This window comes from Micromesistius poutassou, assembly GCF_964030765.1.
Source record: "Micromesistius poutassou genome assembly, chromosome: 4".
NCBI lineage: Eukaryota > Metazoa > Chordata > Actinopteri > Gadiformes > Gadidae > Micromesistius > Micromesistius poutassou.
In genome coordinates this window covers 20714770-20739553 of record NC_140274.1, presented here as the reverse complement: position 1 = coordinate 20739553, position 24784 = coordinate 20714770, and the positions used below count along the sequence as shown (strand labels likewise).

At 42.3% G+C, this 24784-nt stretch overlaps 2 protein-coding genes across 2 annotated transcripts; both read right to left on the bottom strand.

The window, feature by feature from the left end:
- Positions 1–230: 230 nt before the first annotated feature.
- On the bottom strand, positions 231–15988 carry LOC311341624 (uncharacterized protein; the record flags this gene model as incomplete). Its single annotated transcript, XM_084466435.1, has 7 exons — positions 231–259; positions 648–932; positions 1124–1171; positions 1983–2099; positions 14306–14380; positions 15195–15464; positions 15961–15988. 7 exons carry the CDS (start codon positions 15986–15988, stop codon positions 231–233), a joined length of 852 nt encoding a protein of 283 aa, XP_084322561.1.
- LOC311342341 (uncharacterized protein) lies at positions 8710–13096 on the bottom strand (the record flags this gene model as incomplete). Its single annotated transcript, XM_084467190.1, has 7 exons — positions 8710–8762; positions 9864–10121; positions 11637–11705; positions 11803–11850; positions 11937–12072; positions 12271–12396; positions 12770–13096. 7 exons carry the CDS (start codon positions 13094–13096, stop codon positions 8710–8712), a joined length of 1017 nt encoding a protein of 338 aa, XP_084323316.1.
- Positions 15989–24784: the final 8796 nt, after the last annotated feature.

The window sequence follows — 24784 nt, the reverse complement described above, 5'->3', positions numbered from 1 at the left end:
AGTAATTCTGCAACGGCACATAATTAGTGTTTAGTGAATAGTTTCAGGGCGTCACTGTTTATTACTCAGCTTGGTCTGGATGTCCTGACCGATGCGTCACTATCGAGGTAACTCTGCCAACAGCACCTTAGAGAACTACTTTAAAGCCCTCACTGGCAGCAGTGGCACACAGCACGGTAACAGACATGTTTTAACGCAGCATCAAAGCAAGTATCCATTCACAACGCCACCTACAGATCTAATGCTGGAGGCAGCGCACCTATTACACAAAACACATTTCTTTACATTACATCACATTTATTTAGCTGACGCTTTCGTCCAAAGCAACCAACAGCACGTTCATTGAACTAATAAGATACAAACCAAAAAGTGAAGGAAAAAGTGAGTACACACACTTGATCAAATAAGCAAACTGCTTTAGGTGCTACACTATAGAATCAAGTGATGGAGAAAGTTGTTTTTATTTGTGTATACATTTATATATTTCTAAAGTAGATACCACCTCATAGGGCATTATGGCTGATGTTGTGGCACCTTACAACCATGTAACCAACCCCCCAACACAGACCTCCACTCATTAGCCAGAGTTTCATAGATCAACGCTCATACAGGAAAGACGTTCACTGTGTGTGGGTGAAGTACGTTACCTTTCAATAACTGATGAGTCTCGACCGGTAGGTCCTCCAGGTCTTCCAGACCTCTCAGCAGGTCCTGTGCTGTGGCCTCTCCTGGGCTTCGGCGCTTCCACAGCCGCAACATGTTCCGTCTCTGCATGAACTCTTTCTCTTCTTTCTTGATCTCGTCCAGATCTTTCTTCTTCAGCCCCAGGTGGATGGCCACCTGCTCCCACTTCCGTCCCAACTTTTGTGCAACAACCCGGAGCTGCTCATCAGACAGTTCCTGCCCTGCGGAGCGGGTTTCATTGTTTATGGCTGGAAAAAAGACAATGAAAATCCACACACAGGCAGGTCAAGTTCCACCTTCTGATGAATTTAGATTTACCACTTTAGAATTTGGTGTGAGGGGTTAAGGTGAGGGTTACCAAACTATAAAAGGTATCCTGTCCCACTAGCATCAACACCAATGAGCCAAGGAACACAGCAGCACTCAGTAAAACACTCACCTCTTGTTTGTTTCTTTGGCTTTACTACCGTCTTGTCATCCCCAAGTCCTAGGATATGAAAAAGGATTGTCAGTCTTTCGGTGAAAACCGTACACAAAATCCTTCCAAGTGGGAAGTTGCATTTGATAATGAATCACTGGATTCCAGTGGATAAAAGGACAAGAAGATCCCCTGCAGGCAGTGACCGTTTCTTTAAAAAGTACATTCAACGACCCACCCACAACAGCCGTAGAAGAAGAGATCAGACCCAGGGTTGAGCATAAGTGTTTGTCCCTCTTCTTCATACTATCAATCACTATCTGACTTGCTCTCTCCCCTTTCCCCATCACCATGTCAATCAGACATGCTCTGATCATCTGGTTCTCCATCACAGACTTCTTGTCCTCAGTACTGAACACTTTCTGCTGCAAAAGGTCATCCAGGAGACCTCTGATAATTGGGATTTTAACTGTTTTCACAAATTCTAAACAGATCTTTCGAAGCTCCCCTTGAAGATAAATCAAAAGGCAATATACAAATGACCGCATGCGAACACGATAGTTGAGGCAGGGTGTTCAACACATAGTTCTGAAATGTTGCCGTCAGAATTTAGGAGCCATTGATTAAACTCTTCTTGACCTCTGTAAATATTAAACCGTTTGTCGTACCACCTTGTCCCCCACAACATGTCTCATCAATAAGATTGTGTTTGATAGACTTAGTATCTCAAAATGCTATATTAGGTAAACTTTCCATAAAAACAAGAAGTTTCTCGTTATTGTGTTATATTAAGCGTTACGTAAATGTATTTGTGGGGTTTCAAATCTGATGATATAGAGGGTTATGCAGGTAGACTTAAAACTAGGAGACTTCAACTCACCCAGCATCCTGTTAGTAGGAGGCATTTTGAGGGGCAGAGAGGAGGACAGCTCACCAGGACGGCTCCCCTGTCCGCTACTGCATGACAACTTCTTCTTAACAGGTTTAGTTCGAAGTTCTGAAAGACAAATCAAGAGAAATGGCAAACATCAATGTTTTTTTACTCTCTACATCTCTACGAAAGTTCCTCTACAACTTAAAATCTGACGTCCACAGATAGCTGCTGATAATTGTGCCTCAAAGTCTGTTCAAATTGCCACAACTCAATAAGCAAAATTCCCAAAAGTGGCATAAACTTCCATTGTTTTCACCTCATCTGGCTAACTAGTTTTGACAGATAAGCTATATCTAAGGTGGAAAAGATGGAGAGGTTTACCACTGCGTGTACAAGGGGGGTGAGGGCATCTCAACAGCCAGGACATGGTTAAACCATACACCCCAGACCGTCCAGTACGCTCTATGACTTCCAAACGACTTGCCAGTCCCTCACTATGAGGTGCTGTTTGCCGTCCCGGCTAGTGGCAGAACCATTGTATCTCCTCATCATCCTTCAGTTGTGTTCGGTGGGGGTTCCACCCTGATCAAATATATCAGAAGGCAAGATTGGACTGAGTGGAAAAGGGAAAGTCATAAGAACAGTAGGAGCGTAGGATTCGGTTTGGGAGTTTGTGTTCAATACACAACAGGTGTGCAGCCTCTACCAGCCTCCAGAATCGAATCATTCCAACTCCGGCCGGATGAGGCTGCTTAAACCAGCCATACTCGCAGGGTTTTGAACGCACGCACGCACGCACGCACGCACGCACGCACGCACAAAAATTAAATTACTTCTTTGTCTTTCTTTTATGCATTCATTTTACAGTAATTTGTGTATGCACACCTGATGCAGACCAACAGGTTCATAATAAGAGCACCTTATTATCGTCACAAAAAGGCAATTCAGCCTCTCCGGGTAGGACTATCCCGCAGCCCATAGCAGTTATTGATCTCATTTCCATCCTGACAACCTGTAGCAGTATTTCATATTTTGTAGGCCTATTGCTTCCGTCCAAAGACGATACATTGAAAAGCTAGGTCTACCAGAAATGGGCGCCAACTGAGTCTTATTAATAAAGCCCACACAAGCAGCAACATGTTCATATAAAAAAAACCTGTAGGCCTATAGCGTAAGGTGACCAGATTTCTGAGACACAATCCGGGGACATTTTGGGTTCAGCGGTGTAAAAACCTCCAACATGTAGTGTTTTTATCATAGAATAACTAAAACGGGGACACTGGCCTTACCATTCACAAAGCAGTTTCTCTCACTCTATTTATCCAAAATGGCAAAGGAATTGATTAATAATTCTGTTTTTTTAAAGTAGTAAATTCTGAGATCAAGAACATCCTTAAAATCAGCTGTAAAAAAACACTTCACCCAAACTAAGGCCTCCTCCTTACACCATATGATTTTCACAAGATTTGGGGAAGACTTTAAAATGGAAAATGCCACACTTCAAGTTGAATGACAACTTCAGGTTATATGGTTTTAGAAAATATATGGTTTTGAGGGGGTTGAATCAGTTTTCCCTAAATGTGGGTGGGAAGTAGCAAGCAGCTGACCTGCCATATATTGTTGTACAATATTAATATTAGTTATTGTGAATGGTCCCTAACTTGAACACACAGCACACACAGAATTGCTACAGTTGGGACACAACATGCAAGTGAATCAAACAGCTGTGTCTGTCAGACAAACATATCTGTCATCATACACACACATCGTAGATAATACACATAAATTCAACGTTAAATAACATAACATACAGCATGATAAACAGTAACACTTACAACACCTTTGGTTCGCCAATCGTATTCAATCAATGATATTCCTGCTGTGTTTACACCATAGCTGGCTGAATAGATGCACGAATGCCATGAAAGTACCGCGTAGGTAGGCTACCTGTAGCCTCTCGCGAAGGGAAGAAGATAGTTCTACAGCGCAGCTATGTGCTTTCTAGAGGGACATTCTACTCTGATCGGGGCTTATTCTGCCTGGCTTTAGCCTGTGGCTGTGCGAGCAGTAGATACGGTGCGCAACTACATGTCTTTTGGTCAACATTTTCGTTTTTTCGTTTTTTCCTTTATTCAAATTCGGATCTTTCAGTCACAGTGAAAACCGGGGACATTTCCGGGGACAGCAGTAGCCGGGGACAGGTCACTGAAAACGGGGACTGTCCCCGGAAACCGGGGACGTCTGGTCACCATACTATAGCGTTATGGAACCGTGGGAAAGTGAGTTAATTCATTCGATCACAGACAGTGAAGGGTTGAACATGGAATACAGGAGTGAACCGAATTTACAGTGAAAGGACAGTGAATCTGATATCAGTCCAGATTTAGTAATGTTCCGCTACAATAGCACGGTATAGACCGACCACTACAGTATACATTACCTCTAAAACCAATGTGAATTTCAATAGTGCACACCAAAATCATCATAAAAAGTCCAAGGGGAGTTTATGACAGCTTACCTTCCATAGTTTGGGGTCAGCATGGGCTAGGTCTTCCTTAAGATACAATATCCAACATGAATCTACTTTCTACTTTCTGTTCACACACTAGTTCCTTTATTTTTCCAGGTTTGTTGTTGGTTTCGATTCTTGTCTTTAATTACCATGACGTGTTTCGTGTATGCACACCTGACGCACAGGTAAAATGGGGAAATGACTTTCAATTATCTCAGAGGTTTTGTTTAAAAGCCATAATTTCGTAATCATCCAAGGTACACTTACCACGAACCAAGGGATTATGAAACGGACTATCGGGTATAAAACGGGTATATGCTCCTGTAGAAGCCACACGTTAAAGTTGTATTCGCTCGAGTTTGATTTCCCTTCAGTAGGCCTACTGTGCAAATGAAATGAAGTGAGAGTCTGGTACGACCAAGCTAATTTAAAAGCACTACACTACCCACAATCCCAAAGTGTGACGCGACGTCTTGGATTGGTGGAGCTCGCTGTAACGATGGAAACGTTTACCGCCGGCGCGAAAGTCAAACTGTCGTTCACCGCTGCGGCTGAACTCGGTCGTCTACCACAGAGCGACCGTGACGTCCCTTTTCTGACATGACGCGGAGACAGAGTGTCCAAATGGGTGAAAACCAGTACAAGTCCGGCCATGTACTGGTCTGTAGTGTTTGTGAGGGCCAGCTTGAAAGAGAAGACATACGTCTAGTGGTGAGTTTTGCAGGCCGGCCAATTAGTTAGCTGACTCGTTATATCATGCCGTCAAAAATAAAATAATAAATTAAAAATACATGATATGGCAGTTCTATATAGTAATATGGGTAGGATAAAGGCTAGGAATATATCATGTTGAATGAATATGTAACTGAATTCACATGTATTGAAAACGAGTAGTTATTCCCTTATACAACCGTCCACTCGTTGTCCTAGCAACCACACTCGGCGGGAACCGGTGGAACCGCCATGCCATTGATGGACGCGCGAGCGTGGTGCGAGGTGATTGGGGTAAGGAACACACACACACACACACACACACACACACACACACACACACACACACACACACACACACACACACACACACACACACACACACACACACACACACACACACACACACTCACGACAGGCTGTGGAATGTTCTCATTATACCACAGTTAACAGTTTTCCTAACTGTTAGTTAGGAACCAATCAGATCGCTTGATTTAAGCCACCCGTTTATAAATATAAATGATACAACTTTAATTAATTTGCATAAGCGCTAAACGATCTGGTTGGAAGTCGTCGGAAAAGGTTCGCAATGGTTTATGGGAGTAGTTCCTTCACCCGTTCACAAAATAATGCCTTTTTCCAGTTTTTCAATTTTTCAAAGTCATGTAATGGTTTGTTCCCATTGGCTGGCTGTGTGGAGTGTATGCTGTGTGCGTGTATGGTTACCTTCCATCAGTAGCCTACCGGTTAGTCTTATCATACAGTCTGCCCATACACAAAGAGTATCTGGAAACTATATGTCCTGATATTCTCCAGACCGCAGCCTATGTTTCCAGCTTGAAAATAATGCTGCGTTTGAGCCGCCTGAGGATGACCTCCAGGACGAAATAAGCAGAACCTGTTGACCAGGGAATAATGAACCAACATTGACTTGACCTGTCCATGCTCCCTCGGGGAGGAAACTACCACCAGGTGGAGCTAAAGGTCTTCCCGACAGAGGATCGAGGTCCCGCTGAGAGATGAGGCGCATTTCATCTGTGGGTAAGAACCTTTTCATGGTGAAAAAGTCTCATATCCCACCTGCCAAGACGCTGCAAAACTTTGTAGTTTCCCATATTCATTATCAGTGTAGTTATCCAAGTCATCTGGACAGGGAATAGAAGTTTGAGATTGTGATTATTGTTACGAACGAAATGCAACGCAGATGATTGATTGGTCTACTCAACATTGTAATGTGACTGTAATTAGGACAGGCTTTAAGCATGTATCCCTGTCGCCCCCTAAGTGTGGAGTTTAAAATAATGATTAAAAAAAATAAGAAATTATGATACACACTCATAATGCCAGATCAATGTTCTTTGCAATTAAGAAATATATAACCTATTTTCATAATAGTTCGAATCAATTTTGCAATAACATCAAATCATCGGATGATATATAGATATGCCCCATTCAGAGTTTTCAATCAAGTTCGATATGCCTGTCTGAGAGTCTTTCCATTTGTAGACTTCTCAAAGTCTTCAATAATTTCAATGTTATTTGCTTAACCGTATACAAAATGCCTAGCCTGGTCCTACCAGACTCTCGTAGGCCTACTTCATTTCATTTGCTAGGGAAATTAAAATTGAGCGGAAGTACGTAGGCGGGCGGTGCCAGGCTACAAAATGCCTGCAGTGGTAAGTTATACTCTATTCAAACTTAGAAGGATAAACAGTGCCATACAATACATGGTCTTATGGCCCCTGGAAGTAAACCTTACACAGGTTTACTTATAACTTGGTAGTTTCCCATATTTATTATCCATGTAGTTATCCAAGTCATCTGGACAGGGAATAGAAGTTTGAGATTGTGTCAAATGTCCATTTTATTTAAATTTGTTTTACCAGTGTTAAACTCAGGAAGTACATTTTTTTTATTTCAGTATTTTGCTGATTCTCTTAATTTGTCTTTCAGACTTTGCATCTTTAAGAATTCCGACATTCAGTAGCGGACAGAGGAGCCGTCCTGGTGAGCTGTCCTCATCTCTGCCCATTGAAATGCCTACTAGTGACGGGATGCTGGGTGACCCTCACTCCAAATGCACCTGAGCTCACATTTCTACCCACAGATCTTTAGAGAAACCATACAAAACGTTACACATGAATCTACCGAAGAGTCAATGTTGACCCAATAGCTTTACACTGATGTATTGCATTATAGAATGGTGCTGAATTCTAAATAATACACAAATAATTTTTATTTTGCCACTAACCGACGTCTGAACATTCCTGGCTCAGGCTAATGTTACAGTGAAAACCCTGCAGGGGGATATTGGTTATTGGCAGGTTATACTCAAATAGCTTGATGTTTATGAAGTCACTTGAATAATTACAGTATTGGTCATGACCATGTTAACATAATATATAAAATCTTTTATTTTTTATAAAACACTACTCGCTGCCTCTTGGGGAAAATGAGAAATGCTAAATAAACAGACATCTTAACATTCCTGGGTCAGGATAATGTTATGATGAAACCCTGAGAGTAGGATTTTTGTTATATCCATTTTAACATGTATAATATATATAAAAAAAACATGATATGAAACAATAAAAGTTGCCTCTTGGGGGAAATGTAAAAAAAAGCCCAGAATAAAGTCATTGTGGACTATTAAGAATATCAAGATAAGCGTATTATCCTTTGGCATAATGTCAACTTGTTTTACAAATTCCTTGATTATAACCATACAAAAATTACTACAAAATAAGTTACAAAATTCCTAGCTATACCTGAATACAGGAGGTACCTGAGGGGAACAGCTTAGTACACATGTACTAGCACAGGAAGGCGGTCCTATTCTAAACATGATAGCAACAATTACTTTACAGAGTCAAGACAACAGAACAACTGTGAATTGCAGGACTGACTCAATGAGTCAATCTTTGTAATTCCAATAAAACATACATTTAGTTGCCTCAGGAAAGCAGGGACATGGTCAGATGTTGTCATTTGGCCAGGAGGACCAGGAAACATTCACAGAGCTTCACTGTTTCAATTTGGTCCATTGCTTGTTTTGGTTAATCTTCATTGTTTCTTTCAATGGAGACATCTACTGCACTATAGGCTCTGCAAGTAACTATTATAGAATTAACTATATAGCTAGCCTGGGTACCAGACTAATCTGTGTCATATATTTTATTTGCTCTCGCGTATGCGTCTAGCCCCCGTCCCGTTCAGACAGATTTCCAGCAGACCTGGCCCAGGTCATTTACATTTATGGCATTTAGCAGACACTTTTATCCAAAGCAATCACAAGCGTTTATCTAATATGGGCGGGTTTGATACGATCACTGTACAGAGGAGAACCCAAGGTTCAGCCGTTGAGGAATTATCCTAAACAATGCAGATGGCTGCCGCTGATTTGTCACACACTTCGTTGCTCTGATTGGTTGTTGGTCTATCCAATTGTGTCCAGTTTTGACCCATTAATAACAGCCCTTGGAAATCTAATATTTACTAAGAAGTTCCACACTACAATGCATTTGCTTGGTGGTCTGGCGGCGTCAGGTTACCGTTCATCATGCCTGAGGAAGCAAAAACTGAAAGGAAATGAGTACACATCAGTATACTTCAGAAAGCAGTTACAACACAAATAATTTAATTGAATATCAAAGCAAACTAACGCCTGAAGAATCATTCCACATCCCCCCAACCCTCTATCTTGTTTCACATCGTATCACTGAAGTGAGATTCGCTTTGAAAATATGCAACCTCATGGGGCATGGCGTCCCCTCTGTTGGGAGTATAGCTCTGGACGTTTAGTGTAGAGCTCCCTTTACACCAGGCACATAACGAATAAACAACATGAAAAGCAAGAACAACTGGGGGAAAAAAATTGCGTCAACTATTTACAGAGTTTACTATGCGAATATGTGCCATTTTCACACCGGTGAAAAAAGTGAATGGATTTAACCTCATGTGGTAAGGACAAGTTTTGTGGTTTGACTCAAAATCTATGTATTTAGAAGATTAAAATATAATGGAGCTTCACTTTTGAATCCAACTTGCAAGTGTAAAATAGTGTGGCGAACAGTTGGCTGATGGGGGATAATGATTTGTGGAAGTGTCTATGTTGGCTTTTGGAGACGTTAGTTTTTGGGGGTTGCTTCCCTGTTCAATAACTAAAAGTAAGCCAATCCCACGTTGGTATCCAAAACGAAAGGGTTGCGATTCCACAGCACACCGCCATGTTATCAAAAGCATCCTATATTCATGTACCGCTCTGCAAGTAAACATTGGCTTATAGCACTGACCACTGTCCATATGATACATCAACTGTTTTACTATCAGTACAGAAAATAATGTGAATGTAGTTTACTACTATGGATGCAATAGGACTGTGTGTGGACGTAAAACGTAATATTAGTACCGCCATTTTATACAACTTGTGACCAGGGAGATTAGTGACAAGGTGAACCACCACGAAAGTACCTTTTTGTACCTGTTAAAACTGGATAATTCACAGGCTGAATCAGTCAAAAATCCACAATAGATTCTAAATGTATGTGTAGTAAAATCACATTTCATGATTTTTTATTAGGGGAAAAACTCTAAATGAACCATCGCGTTCAACATGACAGGATCTTCAGACTTTGGGTGAAGTACGTTACCTTTCAATAACTGACGAGTCTCACACCGTAGGTCCTTCATGCCCTCCAGACCTTTCAGCAGGTCCTGTGCTGTGGCCTCTCCTGGTATTCTGCACTTCCACAGCTCCAACATCTTCATTTTTTGCATGTTCACATCTGTTTCCCCTGCCTTGATGTCGGACAGATCTGTGGTGCTCAGGCCCAAGTTGATGCCCACCTGCCCCCACTCCTGTCCCAGCGTTTCGGCCACCTGCAGGAGCTGCTTACCGGTCAGAGCCTGCCCTTGGATTGTGTCTGGAAAATGGACACCATGGTAAATTTGATAAATACACTGGGAACATTTCCTACTAAGTTTCTACTCAAAGTGCAAGCAAACTTAAAATAAATAAAGAAATGAGTGTGATATTAACATTAAAGGTATTATATGTAATTTCTGCCACTAGGGGTTGCGTAATCAAAACAATACCAAAAACCGCCATTGCCGGTGAAAATTGATCTGATGTGTCTCGGGCGGAAATCATGTTCACAGACAAATGGATTGTATTATTAATGTATTAAAGCTTATATTATTCACGTTACGTTTAGTCACCTTATGTAATTTTATTCTAATGAAATTGCCGCAAGTAACATAGCGTTAACTTGCTAACTTACCCATAGATGAGTCGTCTACTCAAACATTAGATAATTTACATGTGGTAGCCCAGCGCTGTCAAAACAATCATACTAAAAATGACTTTGAGCATGTTGAACGTTGTTGTAACTTCATAACATTATCATACACATTACAGTGTTTTATACAGAATTCGATTTTGTGATGGTTGCTGACCAAGAGGGTTGATTACAGCGATGTGACGGTAATCACCGGTATGGGTATGTGTATATCAGGCCTTCCTGCCCAGGAGAGGGTAGGACAGCAGCAAATCCTCTCTAGAGATTTTAATCTCTAGAGAGGAAATTTAGCGATTTTTAACCCCATTATCATTTTCCTGAGTGTCACCCCATGTTGAGGGAAGTAAAAAACCTGAAGAAAATTGATTTGACGTAGCCAGAGATCTGCAGGGCTTTCTGGATATGTCAACTGGGTAATCTGAGGTGAGTGACTCCAGGCAAAAACACAATGTTTATACTGTTTCTCCACACTATTTGAGAAACGAGCACAGTGGTGTCTCGTAAGGAACCAACTCGTGTTACATAGGTCTTGGAATGGTTTTCTGAATGTGTTTAGAGGCCCCAAAAGTGGATAAAGAGCTTGCCCCCATAGGTTAGTGTTATAGCTATTACGTAGCGCCGGTAGCCAGTGCAGATCTCTGGCTACGTCAAATAAATTTTCGTCTGGTTTTTTACTTCCCTCAACATGGGGTGACCCTCAGGAAAACGATAATGGGGTTAAAAATCTCAGGAGTTCTCCTTTTCATAACCTAGCTAAAATCCAAATAAACTGGAGACATCTCATGTTCAAAAGGTTCCTAATGGATTAAAATCGCTGTTTAGAATCCCAATATGCAACCAAATGTAACATACCTTTACCGTTAATAAAACTACAGATTTTTATGGTTTTGAACATTTTTGGAAACAATTTGGATAATGTAAGTACACAACATCAAAATATATAACATAGATGTAGTCGTTTTTAGTTATTTAAATGCGTAAATGATACATATTAGGCCTTTAACATTAACAACTAGCAATGGCAAATAGTTTCTATGTAATAACGTAACATAGCAACTATTGTAACATAGCAACTATAGCTAGTTGTTAATGTTAATTTATATCAATTATTTAATTGCATTAACACCTTCCAAGGCTCACCTGGCAACAAAGGATTGTTATTCGGCATCACTTCAAAACAGGCCTTCTTTTTTTGGCCTGTGCTCTGCTCTGCTGAAGAGAAGGCGGATGTCATAGATAATAGATAACCTGTTAACAACAATGATCCAAAAAACACAGCACCACTAAGAAATGTGTGAAGTGATACCTTTCGTTCTTTTCCTTGGCCTTGGTACCTTCTTACCCGCCCAGTCCCCTAGGATTTGCCATGAAAAAGATCATCACATAGTCTTACGATGCAAACCATAAAAAACACAAAATTAAATTGTGTACTTTTGTTACCTTTTGTGATTTTAGCAGTCCATTTCTGTTCCGAGTCATAAGAGTCCATGAGAAACAATTCGAAAGTGAGAGGCTGATCGAAGACTGCTTCAAAGAAGCCCTTCCTCTCAATTGCCTTAGTGCGGAACTCTAGTTGCTGTTTTTTTTGCGAGCACACACACACACACACACACACACACACACACACACACACACACACACACACACACACACACACACACACACACACACACACACACACACACACACACACACACATTATGGACTGTAAAACACTTTTTCATTGCAGGATTATGTACATGCAAATGAGATTAAATGGGTCCAAAACACATACCGAAGGTATAATTTCCCCTTCTGGCTTGCTTGTGAGATGGTAGGCCTTCTCTTCCAGCGTACAGTCGACCGATTTGTAAATGCTGATCAATTTCTTACCGGAAGAGAGCACCTGTTCTTCAATAGCCTGCACACACAGGAACAGGATGTGCAGGAGCAAATGATCAGGGAAAAAGTAATATGTGAGATGAGATTAATTTTCAAGATAGCAAATCTTGAAAAGGATTTAGACAGATGGAACCTCAAGATAGGATCTTCAACTGAGTTATAAAGCCTAGTCTACTCCACTCTAATTGCACCTAGCCTTACCCAGCCCAGCCTTGTCCAACCCAGTCTGGCCTAGACCAATCCAGTCAAGCCCATTGTAGTCTAGTCTAGCCAGTTCTTGGCTAGCCCAGTCCAACCTAGCCAGTTCTTGACTAGCCCAGTCCAGCCTATTTTGATCTATCACCAGGACTCTTGTTCCATGTCTGACTCATTGGTCTATTTGCCTCCCTCACCTTGATCTCAGAGTAGTTGTTCAAGGCCATAAACACGTGGAAGCAGAATTGTTCTTGATGGTCCTGGTCCTTGTAAACCAGCACCGCCCCGTGGTGCTTCACCTGCAGACTGCTCTGAATGATGGGACCCATGGGAGAAAGCGAGGACACGCGCCATTTAACATGGCTCGCCGTGAAGTCCACCGTCGACTCAATGTTGCCATGTTGTTCCTTAACATGCAGAACACTGAAGCTCAGATCATGCTCAGGTCCTGTGGAAACGTTAGCATAACATAACATTATTCTAGCCTGTTGGGTAATGATAATGATAATAGCCAGTATGTACATAAAATATCATAATTCTGAGTAATTCATGCGAAAGTAAAATGTATGTAAATATCTGGAACATGTAACAGAAACAGAAATCCCACTATCAAAAGTCCCTCCCTCTCTCTCGCCAATAACTGTAATTTGGAGCATCCCGTTCAAGGCATTACGTCGTTGAATGAGAACTCCTGGGAAGGAGGTTACCAAAGCTGCCACACACACGGAGATTCAGTATTCGGCTCATTAATCCACCCCCCCTCTTCTTATGTTCTCACCAGGAAGGCACAGAGTGTGTGGGAAATGGATAAACTTGAGTACAGATGAATCCGTGTTGACCACATCCACATCCACATCATAAATCGATCCAGCAGGTCTCCAGGAGTCCTTGAGGAACTCAGAGAATTTGGACCAGGACAGGACCGAGTAGCGGACCAGAGCCTGCTCCGACACTTCAAACACCAGACCTGTAGCCGAACACTCATAGGTCCCCTCGCCTTTCAGCTGTACCCTAACACACACACACACACACACACACACACACACACACACACACACACACACACACACACACACACAACAAAAGAATCTGTTTGTGGTTGGGACCATATTATTCTGATAACCCCATGGGACCGAATGTCACTCACTTGAAGCTCCACTTAGAAATCTTCATTGGGGTAACCTTCTCATACTCAGGACTCTGTAAAAAAAAAAAAAAAAAAGCAAAAGCAAACAATAAAGAGCAATAAAACTTATTAACTTTACTTTAAGGTAATTTATGTAATGTAAATAAAAAGGTATTTATTTGGTCGAAATTCACCTGCTGAGCTGCTTTACATTTTTCACAATGTGACTTGAAGTGCATCTCCTCTGTCAGGATAAATAATTACTGTCAGTAACAGAACCGACAGCATGTCCAGTGTAAGAGTAATGTGTACATTAAGCCCTCCAATAACAGTTGGCCTCATGATACACTGGCAGGAAGCATTCCTGGTTCAGTGATCCTGGATATATATTTTTTAACAGAGTGAAATACTTCTGTTGTGAGATCACCTCGTCATTGAGACTCAAAGCTCAATGGAAGAGTGACACTGCTCACCTTCATCATCTTCATCAATCTCAGCACTGGCATCTGGCAAAAAGACAAAACAAGAAGAGAGAGCAAGAAGGAGGTAGGGAGAAGCCTGGAGGTATGTAGTGTGAGAGAAGAACCAGAAGAACCACGACTCTTACCAGAATCAGAACAGTCCTCCTCTTCGTACCTGTCCACCACGGGCATGCTTGCTGTGTCTTCGCTGAGACTTGTCCCTGTAAAAGGGGGATAAATCAAACTCTGAAATGTCTGAAAGCACCTCCTCAACCAATCATGGGGAGTTTAGTTGAAAGTTCAACTTAGGGCTTATTTCAAAATAAGAACATACCTGAGCTACTGCTTTCCATTTTTGATAGTAATTCTGCAACGGCACATAATTAGTGTTTAGCGAATAGTTTCAGGGCGTCACTGTTTATTACTCAGCTTGGTCTGGATGCAGGCCGAGGTCAGACTTTGAGAAGTCCTGACCGATGCGTCACTATCGAGGTAACTCTGCCAACAGCACCTTAGAGAACTACTTTAAAGCCCTCACTGGCAGCAGTGGCACACAGCACGGTAACAGACATGTTTTAACGCAGCATCAAAGCAAGTATCCATTCACAACGCCACCTACAGATCTAATGCTGGAGGCAGCGCACCTATTACACAAAACACATTTCTTTACATTACATCACATTTATTTAGCTGACGCTTTCGTCCAAAGCAACCAACAGCACGTTCATTGAACTAATAAGATACAAACCAAAAAGTGAGTACACACACTTGATCAAATAAGCAAACTGCTTTAGGTGCTACACTATAGAATCAAGTGATGGAGAAAGTTGTTTTTATTTGTGTATATATTTATATATTTCTAAAGTAGATACCACCTCATAGGGCATTATGGCTGATGTCGTGGCACCTTACAACCATGTAACCAACCCCCCAACACAGACCTCCACTCATTAGCCAGAGTTTCATAGATCAACGCTCATACAGGAAAGACGTTCACTGTGTGTGGGTGAAGTACGTTACCTTTCAATAACTGACGAGTCTTGACCGGTAGGTCCTCCAGGTCTTCCAGACCTCTCAGCAGGTCCTGTGCTGTGGCCTCTCCTGGGCTTCGGCGCTTCCACAGCCGCAACATGTTCCGTCTCTGCATGAACTCTTTCTCTTCTTTCTTGATCTCGTCCAGATCTTTCTTCTTCAGCCCCAGGTGGATGGCCACCTGCTCCCACTTCCGTCCCAACGTTTTTGCAACAACCCGGAGCTGCTCATCAGACAGTTCCTGCCCTGCGGAGCGGGTTTCATTGTTTATGGCTGGAAAAAAGACAATGAAAATCCACACACAGGCAGGTCAAGTTCCACCTTCTGATGAATTTAGATTTACCACTTTAGAATTTGGTGTGAGGGGTTAAGGTGAGGGTTACCAAACTATAAAAGGTATCCTGTCCCACTAGCATCAACACCAATGAGCCAAGGAACACAGCAGCACTCAGTAAAACACTCACCTCTTGTTTGTTTCTTTGGCTTTACTACCGTCTTGTCATCCCCAAGTCCTAGGATATGAAAAAGGATCGTCAGTCTTTCGGTGAAAACCGTGCACAAAATCCTTCCAAGTGGGAAGTTGCATTCGATAATGAATCACTGGATTCCAGTGGATAAAAGGACAAGAAGATCCCCTGCAGGCAGTGACCGTTTCTTTAAAAAAGTACATTCAACGACCCACCCACAACAGCCATAGAAGAAGAGATCAGACCCAGGGTTGAGCATAAGTGTTTGTCCCTCTTCTTCATACTATCAATCACTATCTGACTTGCTCTCTCCCCTTTCCCCATCACCATGTCAATCAGACATGCTCTGATCGTCTGGTTCTCCCTGGCCTCTGAAAATGTCTGAAATGTCTGAAAGCACCTCCTCAACCAATCATGGGGAGTTTAGTTGAAAGTTCAACTTAGGGCTTATTTCAAAATAAGAACATACCTGAGCTACTGCTTTCCGTTTTTGATAGTAATTCTGCAACGGCACATAATTAGTGTTTAGCGAATAGTTTCAGGGCGTCACTGTTTATTACTCAGCTTGGTCTGGATGCGGGCCGAGGTCGGACTTTGAGAAGTCCTGACCGATGCGTCACTATCGAGGTAACTCTGCCAACAGCACCTTAGAGAACTACTTTAAAGCCCTCACTGGCAGCAGTGGCACACAGCTCGGTAACAGACATGTTTTAACGCAGCATCAAAGCAAGTATCCATTCACAACGCCACCTGTTGGAGCTATTTATTTAGTTGTAGTACTTAGTGCTGTTTAGTTTATTATTTTGTTTAGTGAGTATTTAGTTTTTGGTTATTCTCAGTCAATTTGCTTGATTTCATTATGATTAGATTTCTATTAGTATTCTAGTTTATTATTTGTTTACTTTAGGTGTTTCTTGTTTATTATTTGTGTTTTGTTTCATTTGGGCACGGTAGGGGGGCACCTGAAGTTATATAGGTAGGCTGTCGGTAAGGGACCAGCATGCACCTGGGTGGGCAAATGGTTTTTTACCGGAGCGGGAGAGGCACAGGAATTTTCTTTGTTCTTTGTTTGCTCGCTGTTTGGTTAAATAAACCACGCTTTTTGTTGAAACTGGACATCTGTTTGGACATTATGTTTTTCCCATCCGCGTACACCACAACCCATGGTGCAACAGTGGCCCTTTGATTAGTATAATTTGAAGTTTGATTTGATACTTTTATCTGTTTGACAATCGGCTGCTACATAAGTAAAAAACCTGCCCTTGGACTCAAAGGAAATAAGCTTCAACACTGGACTTGTTGCATTGTGCGCATTATGGACGAATGGAAAGCAGAGATTGTTTAATCACCTTTTGGACTCAGCCACGGCGCGCATGCTGCTTCTGGCCCAGATCGACAAGACGTTCAACCTTCTCAAAGAAACCGGTATGTGATATAACTGTAAAAAGCTGTAATGGAAAACGGCTAAACGAGTGGAGTTTGACACAGTATCTCACAATACATGGAGTTCAATGAGTGCATGGTTGAATCGCTACATGTCTACTTTTACGCACGGCCACGGCGCATTCATTCATTCATAAAAAGCCGGCCGCAGTGTGTGTTTGTTTGATGAAGAGGATCTGTTGGTCAATAAGCATCGTGTGTTTGCAACTTGCTCTTATGTGCGTTTGTGGACTGTCATTGGTGTAATAAAAAAGGAAAGAAAGCAATTAAAAGAAACGGAAAAATGTCTGATGTTGCTGCAACGGAGGCTGAAGAGCCGTCATCAAAAAGAGTTGTTAAAATGTCTTCTAAAGGAATGGAATACAGTGTGATAAGGTATCAGGAAAAAAGGAGTGCAAAATGCAAACAAGCTAAAAGATGCATGGAACATATGAGTGCGTTGATGGCATCAATACAAAACGTTGATTCAGTAAAGAATGAGCTTGCTGTGTTCATGCAATGTTACCAAGACGCAAATGAAACCCATACATCTTTTATGAGTCTACCTTTGCCCAAAGATGAAGTTGAAAGGCAAAGCAAATACTTCTTGGAAAAAATGACAATGTTTTGTGATTTCACTGACAACGTAAAAGGCTGGCTCTTTGATGCGGGTCATCCATATGTTGAAACAAATAAAGACGATCCTGACAATCAATGTGTTGCTGATGGAATACATCCTGAAGATAGTGCCTCCAATGTTGCAAGTATAAAATCAAGTTCGCTAAGATCACACTCCCGACTATCACGGAGTTCATCAACATCATCTGCACGCATCAAAGCTGAGGCCGATAAGGCAGCGCTTGTGGAGCGCATCGCTGCGCAAAAAAGGAAACATCAAATAGAAGCGCAACAGGAAAAACTGAGGAGAGAAAAGGAACAACTTGAGCTTGAAACGGAACTGGCAGCAACAAAGGCAAAGCTTCAAGTCTTGGAAATCCGTTCACAGTGTGGCTCAAAACATTCAAACGGCATGAACTCTTATTTTGAAAGGAACAACTCTCATGGTGCGAGTGAATTAAATCCCCATGCCAACACCTTTGTGCCTGATAAAATGAATAAAAAAGATCATGCTCTTGGTTTGTCTGCTCCTGAACTCCAACCACCAGTGGTTAAGCCTAAACAAAAACAGATTAAACAAATGGATGAAATGACATTAAAGGTTGAAGCTCCAGTTCATGTGATGCAAACTGTAAATGGAACTCAAATGGGACATGCTCACCATCAAACTGCTCTGACTGACAACCATCAAAATGACATTGTGAACATTATGCAAAGACAAAATGACATTGCTGCGTTGCTTGTCCAACAAAATCTGTGCTCTAACCTCCCATCTAGGAATATCCCTGTTTTTGATGGAGACCCACTCCAATACAGGTCTTTCATCAGAGCTTTTGAAAATGGAGTGGAGGAGAAAACAGACAATTGGAGTGACTGTTTGCACTTTCTTGAACAGTACACCAGGGGGCAGCCAAAAGACCTGGTGCACAGTTGTCAGCACTTGCCTTCAGAGCAGGGATACCACCGAGCCAAGAGTCTTCTTGCGGAGCACTTTGGAAATGAACACAAAATTGCAGCTGCATACATGGAAAAAATACTTACCTGGACACCTGTAAAAAGTGAGGACATTAAAGGGTTGCAATCATTCTCTTTGTTTCTACGTGGATGTTCAAACTTAACAGAGCAACTGATGAACATGAAAGAGCTGGACTTACCATCTAACATGAGGAGCATCATTGTGAAACTTCCTTACAAGTTAAGGGAAAGATGGAGAAATGTTGCTTGTGATCTGCAAGAACGAAGAGGTAACAGAGCAATGTTCGCTGATCTTGTTGGTTTTATTGAAAGACAAGTCAAAATTGCTTCAGATCCAGTTTTTGGCAACATTCAAGACCCACAGCTCACCAACTCCAAAGCTTCCACTGTTAGTCACTTCAAACAAAGGAAAAAGGGAAGCAGCTTTGCTACTAACGTCACTACAGTAAAGGATGGAGTCATAACTCAACATACAGGAAACAAGATCAAGTCCTCCACTCTCAACTGCCTGTTCTGTTCACAAGTTAATCATTCAATGGACCAATGCTCACAGTTCAAGATGACAGTACACAGGGACAAGATTAATTTCATTAAAGAAAAATGAATCTGTTTTGGTTGCCTGAAAAAAGGCCACACTAGCAAATACTGCAGGAGTCGTTTGGATTGCAACGTGTGTCACCAAAAGCACCCAAGTGTCCTTCATATAGAGCGTCAGGATAAAGCCACACCCTCTGATCAACAGTCTGTGAGCTCTTCAAATGTTTCACCTGCAGTGTTTCAGACCTGTGGCCATATTAGGGCCGGTCATGAAGATGCCTCCATTTTTTCTATTGTTGCAGTCAAAGTCAAGAGTCAGAGGAGCAACAAAACTGTGCAGACGTATGCTTTCTTGGATCCTGGGAGCTCAGGAACATTTTGTACGGAAACTTGGCAAGAAAATTGAATGTGAGAGGTAAAAGGACAAGTATTCTGTTAAGAACAATGGGTCAAAAGAAGATAGTAAATGCTCATGTGTTGTCAGGTCTGGAAGTGTCTGGTCTGAATATGAATGACTTTATTGAGTTACCTGATGTTTTAACACAAAAGAACATGCCTGTCTCATCACTCAATATTCCACGACAAGAGGACGTTGATCAGTGGTCGTATCTCAAGGCTGTTCAACTTCATGACATTGAGGAAGGTGTTGATCTGCTCATTGGAACTGATGCACCAAAAGTGATGGAGCCTTGGGAGCTCATAAACAGCCAGGATGAAGGACCTTATGCTGTCAGAACCAGGGTCGGTTGGGTCATTAATGGTCCACTTCGTGGTGGGAGCAACAAGAATAAAAGTGACTGCTCTGCTGTAACATCCAACCGGATCTCTGTTGAACATCTTCAAGAAATGCTGGTTAAACAGTTTAACCATGATTTTAATGAGAGGTCATCAGATGAACAGATTGAAATGTCCAGAGAGGATGTCAAGTTTATGAATGTTATGAATAACACCACAAAGTTAATTGGAAGCCATTACTGCATTGACTTACCCTTCAGGCAGGAAAACCCTCTCATGCCAAATAATCGTCATGTTGCAGAACAGCGCCTCCAGAGCCTGAAAAGAAAGTTTGCCAAGAATGGTCAATTTAAAGGAGAGTACATCACATTTTTAAACAACATGGTGGCTCAAGGATATGCTGAAGTGGTGCCTTCTGATCAACTTAAACAGAGTGATGGAAATGTATGGTATATCCCTCATCATGGGGTTTATCATCCCAGAAAAGGCAAGCTGCGAGTTGTTTTTGACTGTGGAGCAGCATACAAAGGGACGTCACTGAACTGTCAGCTTTTACAGGGCCCTGACTTTACCAACTCTCTAGTTGGAGTCCTTGTTCGATTTAGACAAGAGCCCGTTGCAGTAATGGCCGACATCCAAGCAATGTATCACCAAGTTCATGTTTCTGAAAAGCACATCAACTTTCTCCGCTTTCTCTGGTGGCCTGGGGGAGACGTTTCACAGGCTCCAGTGGAACATCGCATGAAAGTTCATTTGTTTGGAGCTGTGTCGTCACCAAGCTGTGCAAATTATGCATTGAGGAGAACAGCAGATGACAATGCCGAACATTTCCCCCATGAAGTGGTCAATACAGTAAAGTGTAATTTTTATGTCGATGATTGCTTGAAATCAGTGGCCTCAGAGGAGGTGGCAGTGCAAGTGGTCAAGGATGTGACTGCGCTTTGTCACAAAGGAGGATTTAATCTTTCCAAATGGATCAGCAACAGCCGAACAGTGCTGCTGTCAATTGCTGAAGACTGCAGAGCAAAGGAAGTGATGGAGCTGGATTTGGATGTGGACCAGCTTCCGATGGAGCGAGCTTTGGGGCTACAGTGGTGCATTGAAACTGACAAATTCAAGTTTAGAACCTCAGTGCAAGAACAGCCACAGACAAGAAGAGGTATTTTGTCAGTGGTCAGCTCACTTTATGACCCCTTAGGTTTTTTGTCCCCATTCACCATTCCAGCCAAGCTGTTGTTACAGGAGCTTTGTAGGAGAAGCTTGGGGTGGGATGAAGCTATCCCCCATTCTCTCTCCAAGAAGTGGTTTGAGTGGTTGGAGGATCTTCAGAAGGTGGCTGAATTCAATGTGGATCGCTGTATGAAACCCAGAGACTTTGGAGACCCTGCCACTGCACAGCTTCACCACTTCTCTGACGCCAGCCAAGTTGGATATGGAACAGTGTCCTATTTGAGACTGGAAAAGGATGACAGCGTTCAGGTTTCATTTCTGTTGGGAAAGGCCAGAGTTGCTCCACTTAAGCAGACAACAATTCCTCGACTGGAACTCACAGCAGCAGTTCTTGCAGTTCGAGTTGACAAGATGCTTCAGAAGGAGTTGCAACTTAAGCTGGAAAAGTCAGTTTTCTGGACCGACAGCACAACTGTTCTTAAATACATCTGTAATGAAACCAGACGATTTCAAACTTTCGTGGCAAACAGAGTCTCCTTCATCAGAGGAGCATCAGATACTGATCAGTGGAGATATGTTTGTTCTAAGGAGAATCCAGCAGATGATGCATCAAGAGGAATGACGGCAGATAATTTCCTGACAGGCAGGAGATGGATAAATGGGCCGAAGTTTCTCTGTGAGCCAAAGGAGGTTTGGCCTAAATTGGATGCTGATCTTCATGTTATTCCTGCAGATGACCCAGAGGTCAAAAGGGAGTTGACTGTAAATTCTGTTGTTGTGGATTCTGAAAGTGCCACAGATCGCCTGCTCTGTTACTTTTCATCCTGGACGAGACTAAAAAGGTCTGTTGCCTGGTTGCTGAAGGTCAAGAGAACTCTTGTGTTATTGGGACAGAAGAGAAAGGAGCTGTGTGCCTCTAAATATCTCAGCCAGGACAAGCTGGAGCCAAAAGAGCAGGAAGTGAAAAGGAAAATTCAGAGCTTTAAAGCCACACTCAAAGGACAAATCTTGACTCCTGAAGATCTGGAAAAAGCAGAACAGTCAGTCATTCAGTATGTACAAGAACACAAATTTAAAGCTGAAATTTCCTCATTGAAGAATGGTTGTAAAAATGTTGCAAAAGGGAGTCCTCTGTACAGACTGGATCCGGTGATGGATAATGGAATCCTCAGAGTAGGTGGTCGGCTGGATAAATCAGCATTACCAACAGAGTCCAAACATCCAGTCATTTTGTCCAAAGATTTGCATGTATCCGTACTGATTCTGCGTCATATTCATCATCAACTGGGACATGCAGGAAGAAATCACATGCTGTCCAGGCTGCGGCAGAGGTACTGGATCATCAATGCAAACTCTGCTGCAAGGAAAGTTATATCTGACTGTGTTGTTTGCAGACGCAACAGAGGGAAACTCATTGAACAGAAGATGGCGGACTTGCCTGAGGAAAGAGTGGTGCCTGATAGAGCCCCTTTCACAGATGTTGGAGTTGACTATTTTGGGCCCATTGAGGTTAAAAGAGGCAGAAGTCTTCTTAAAAGGTATGGAGTGCTTTTCACCTGTCTGACTAGCCGTGCTGTGCATTTGGAGGTGGCACATATGTTGGATACAGATTCCTGTATAAATGCTGTCCGGAGGTTCATCTGTAGACAAGGCCCAATCTCCACCATCAGGTCTGATAACGGCACAAACTTTGTTGGAGCTAACCGGGAGCTGAAGGAAAGTCTGGCTGGTTTAAATCATGGCAAAATTCAGAGAGCGTTGGTCCAGGATGGCATAAAATGGAGCTTTAACACACCAGCAGCTTCCCATCATGGTGGTGTTTGGGAGCGCCTGATTCGCTCTGTGAAAAGTGTTCTGACTTCAGTTCTCAAACAGCAAATTCTCGATGATGAAGGGCTCCAAACTGTTTTTTGTGAGGCTGAGGCCATATTGAATGACAGACCCATCACTAAAGTCTCTGATGACCCGGACGACCTGGAGGCACTCACACCTAACCACATTCTGATGTTAAAGGGCAAGCCAATCATGCCACCAGGACTGTTTGATCGCAATGATTTGTACATCAGGAAAAGGTGGAAGCAAATACAATACATGGCAGAACTGTTTTGGAAGAGATGGATTGCTGAATACTTACCAATGATGCAAGAGAGACAGAAATGGACAAGACCAAGGAGAAATCTCGTTCCTGGAGACATCGTCCTCATTGCAGACGCTGCAGCCCCAAGAGGATCTTGGCTGATGGGGAGAATCTTGGATGTGAGAGCAGATGCAAAGGGCCTGGTACGCTCTGTGCGCCTTCGGACCAGGACCAGCATTCTGGAGAGGCCTGTGACGAAGCTCTGCCTGCTGTTGGAAGCAGGAATGTGACACCATGGACTTTCTCTCTCTCTCCCTCCCTCTTTTTCTCTCTCTCTCTCTTTTGTTGTTTCAGGTACATCATAAAGAAGAAAGTGAACTGAAGCTAATGCATGAACTGTCTAGTCATAGATTGGGTGGAGGGAATAGCTCCTTTGATAAATTAAAGTAATTGTGATTTAGTGCACAATTAGGGGCCGGAGTGTTGGAGCTATTTATTTAGTTGTAGTACTTAGTGCTGTTTAGTTTATTATTTTGTTTAGTGAGTATTTAGTTTTTGGTTATTCAGTCAATTTGCTTGATTTCATTATGATTAGATTTCTATTAGTATTCTAGTTTATTATTTGTTTACTTTAGGTGTTTCTTGTTTATTATTTGTGTTTTGTTTCATTTGGGCACGGTAGGGGGGCACCTGAAGTTATATAGGTAGGCTGTCGGTAAGGGACCAGCATGCACCTGGGTGGGCAAATGGTTTTTTACCGGAGCGGGAGAGGCACAGGAATTTTCTTTGTTCTTTGTTTGCTCGCTGTTTGGTTAAATAAACCACGCTTTTTGTTGAAACTGGACATCTGTTTGGACATTATGTTTTTCCCATCCGCGTACACCACAACCCATGGTGCAACAGTGGCCCTTTGATTAGTATAATTTGAAGTTTGATTTGATACTTTTATCTGTTTGACAATCGGCTGCTACACCACCTACAGATCTAATGCTGGAGGCAGCGCACCTATTACACAAAACACATTTCTTTACATTACATCACATTTATTTAGCTGACGCTTTCGTCCAAAGCAACCAGTTCATTGAACTAATAAGATACAAACCAAAAAGTGAAGGAAAAAGTGAGTACACACACTTGATCAAATAAGCAAACTGCTTTAGGTGCTACACTATAGAATCAAGTGATGGAGAAAGTTATTTTTATTTGTGTATATATTTATATATTTCTAAAGTAGATACCACCTCATAGGGCATTATGGCTGATGTCGTGGCACCTTACAACCATGTAACCAACCCCCCAACACAGACCTCCACTCATTAGCCAGAGTTTCATAGATCAACGCTCATACAGGAAAGACGTTCACTGTGTGTGGGTGAAGTACGTTACCTTTCAATAACTGACGAGTCTTGACCGGTAGGTCCTCTAGGTCTTCCAGACCTCTCAGCAGGTCCTGTGCTGTGGCCTCTCCTGGGCTTCGGCGCTTCCACAGCTTCCGTCTCTGCATGAACTTAGCTTTCTTTTCTTTCTTGATCTCGTCCAGATCTTTCTTCTTCCGTCCCAACGTTTGTGCAACAACCCGGAGCTGCTCATCA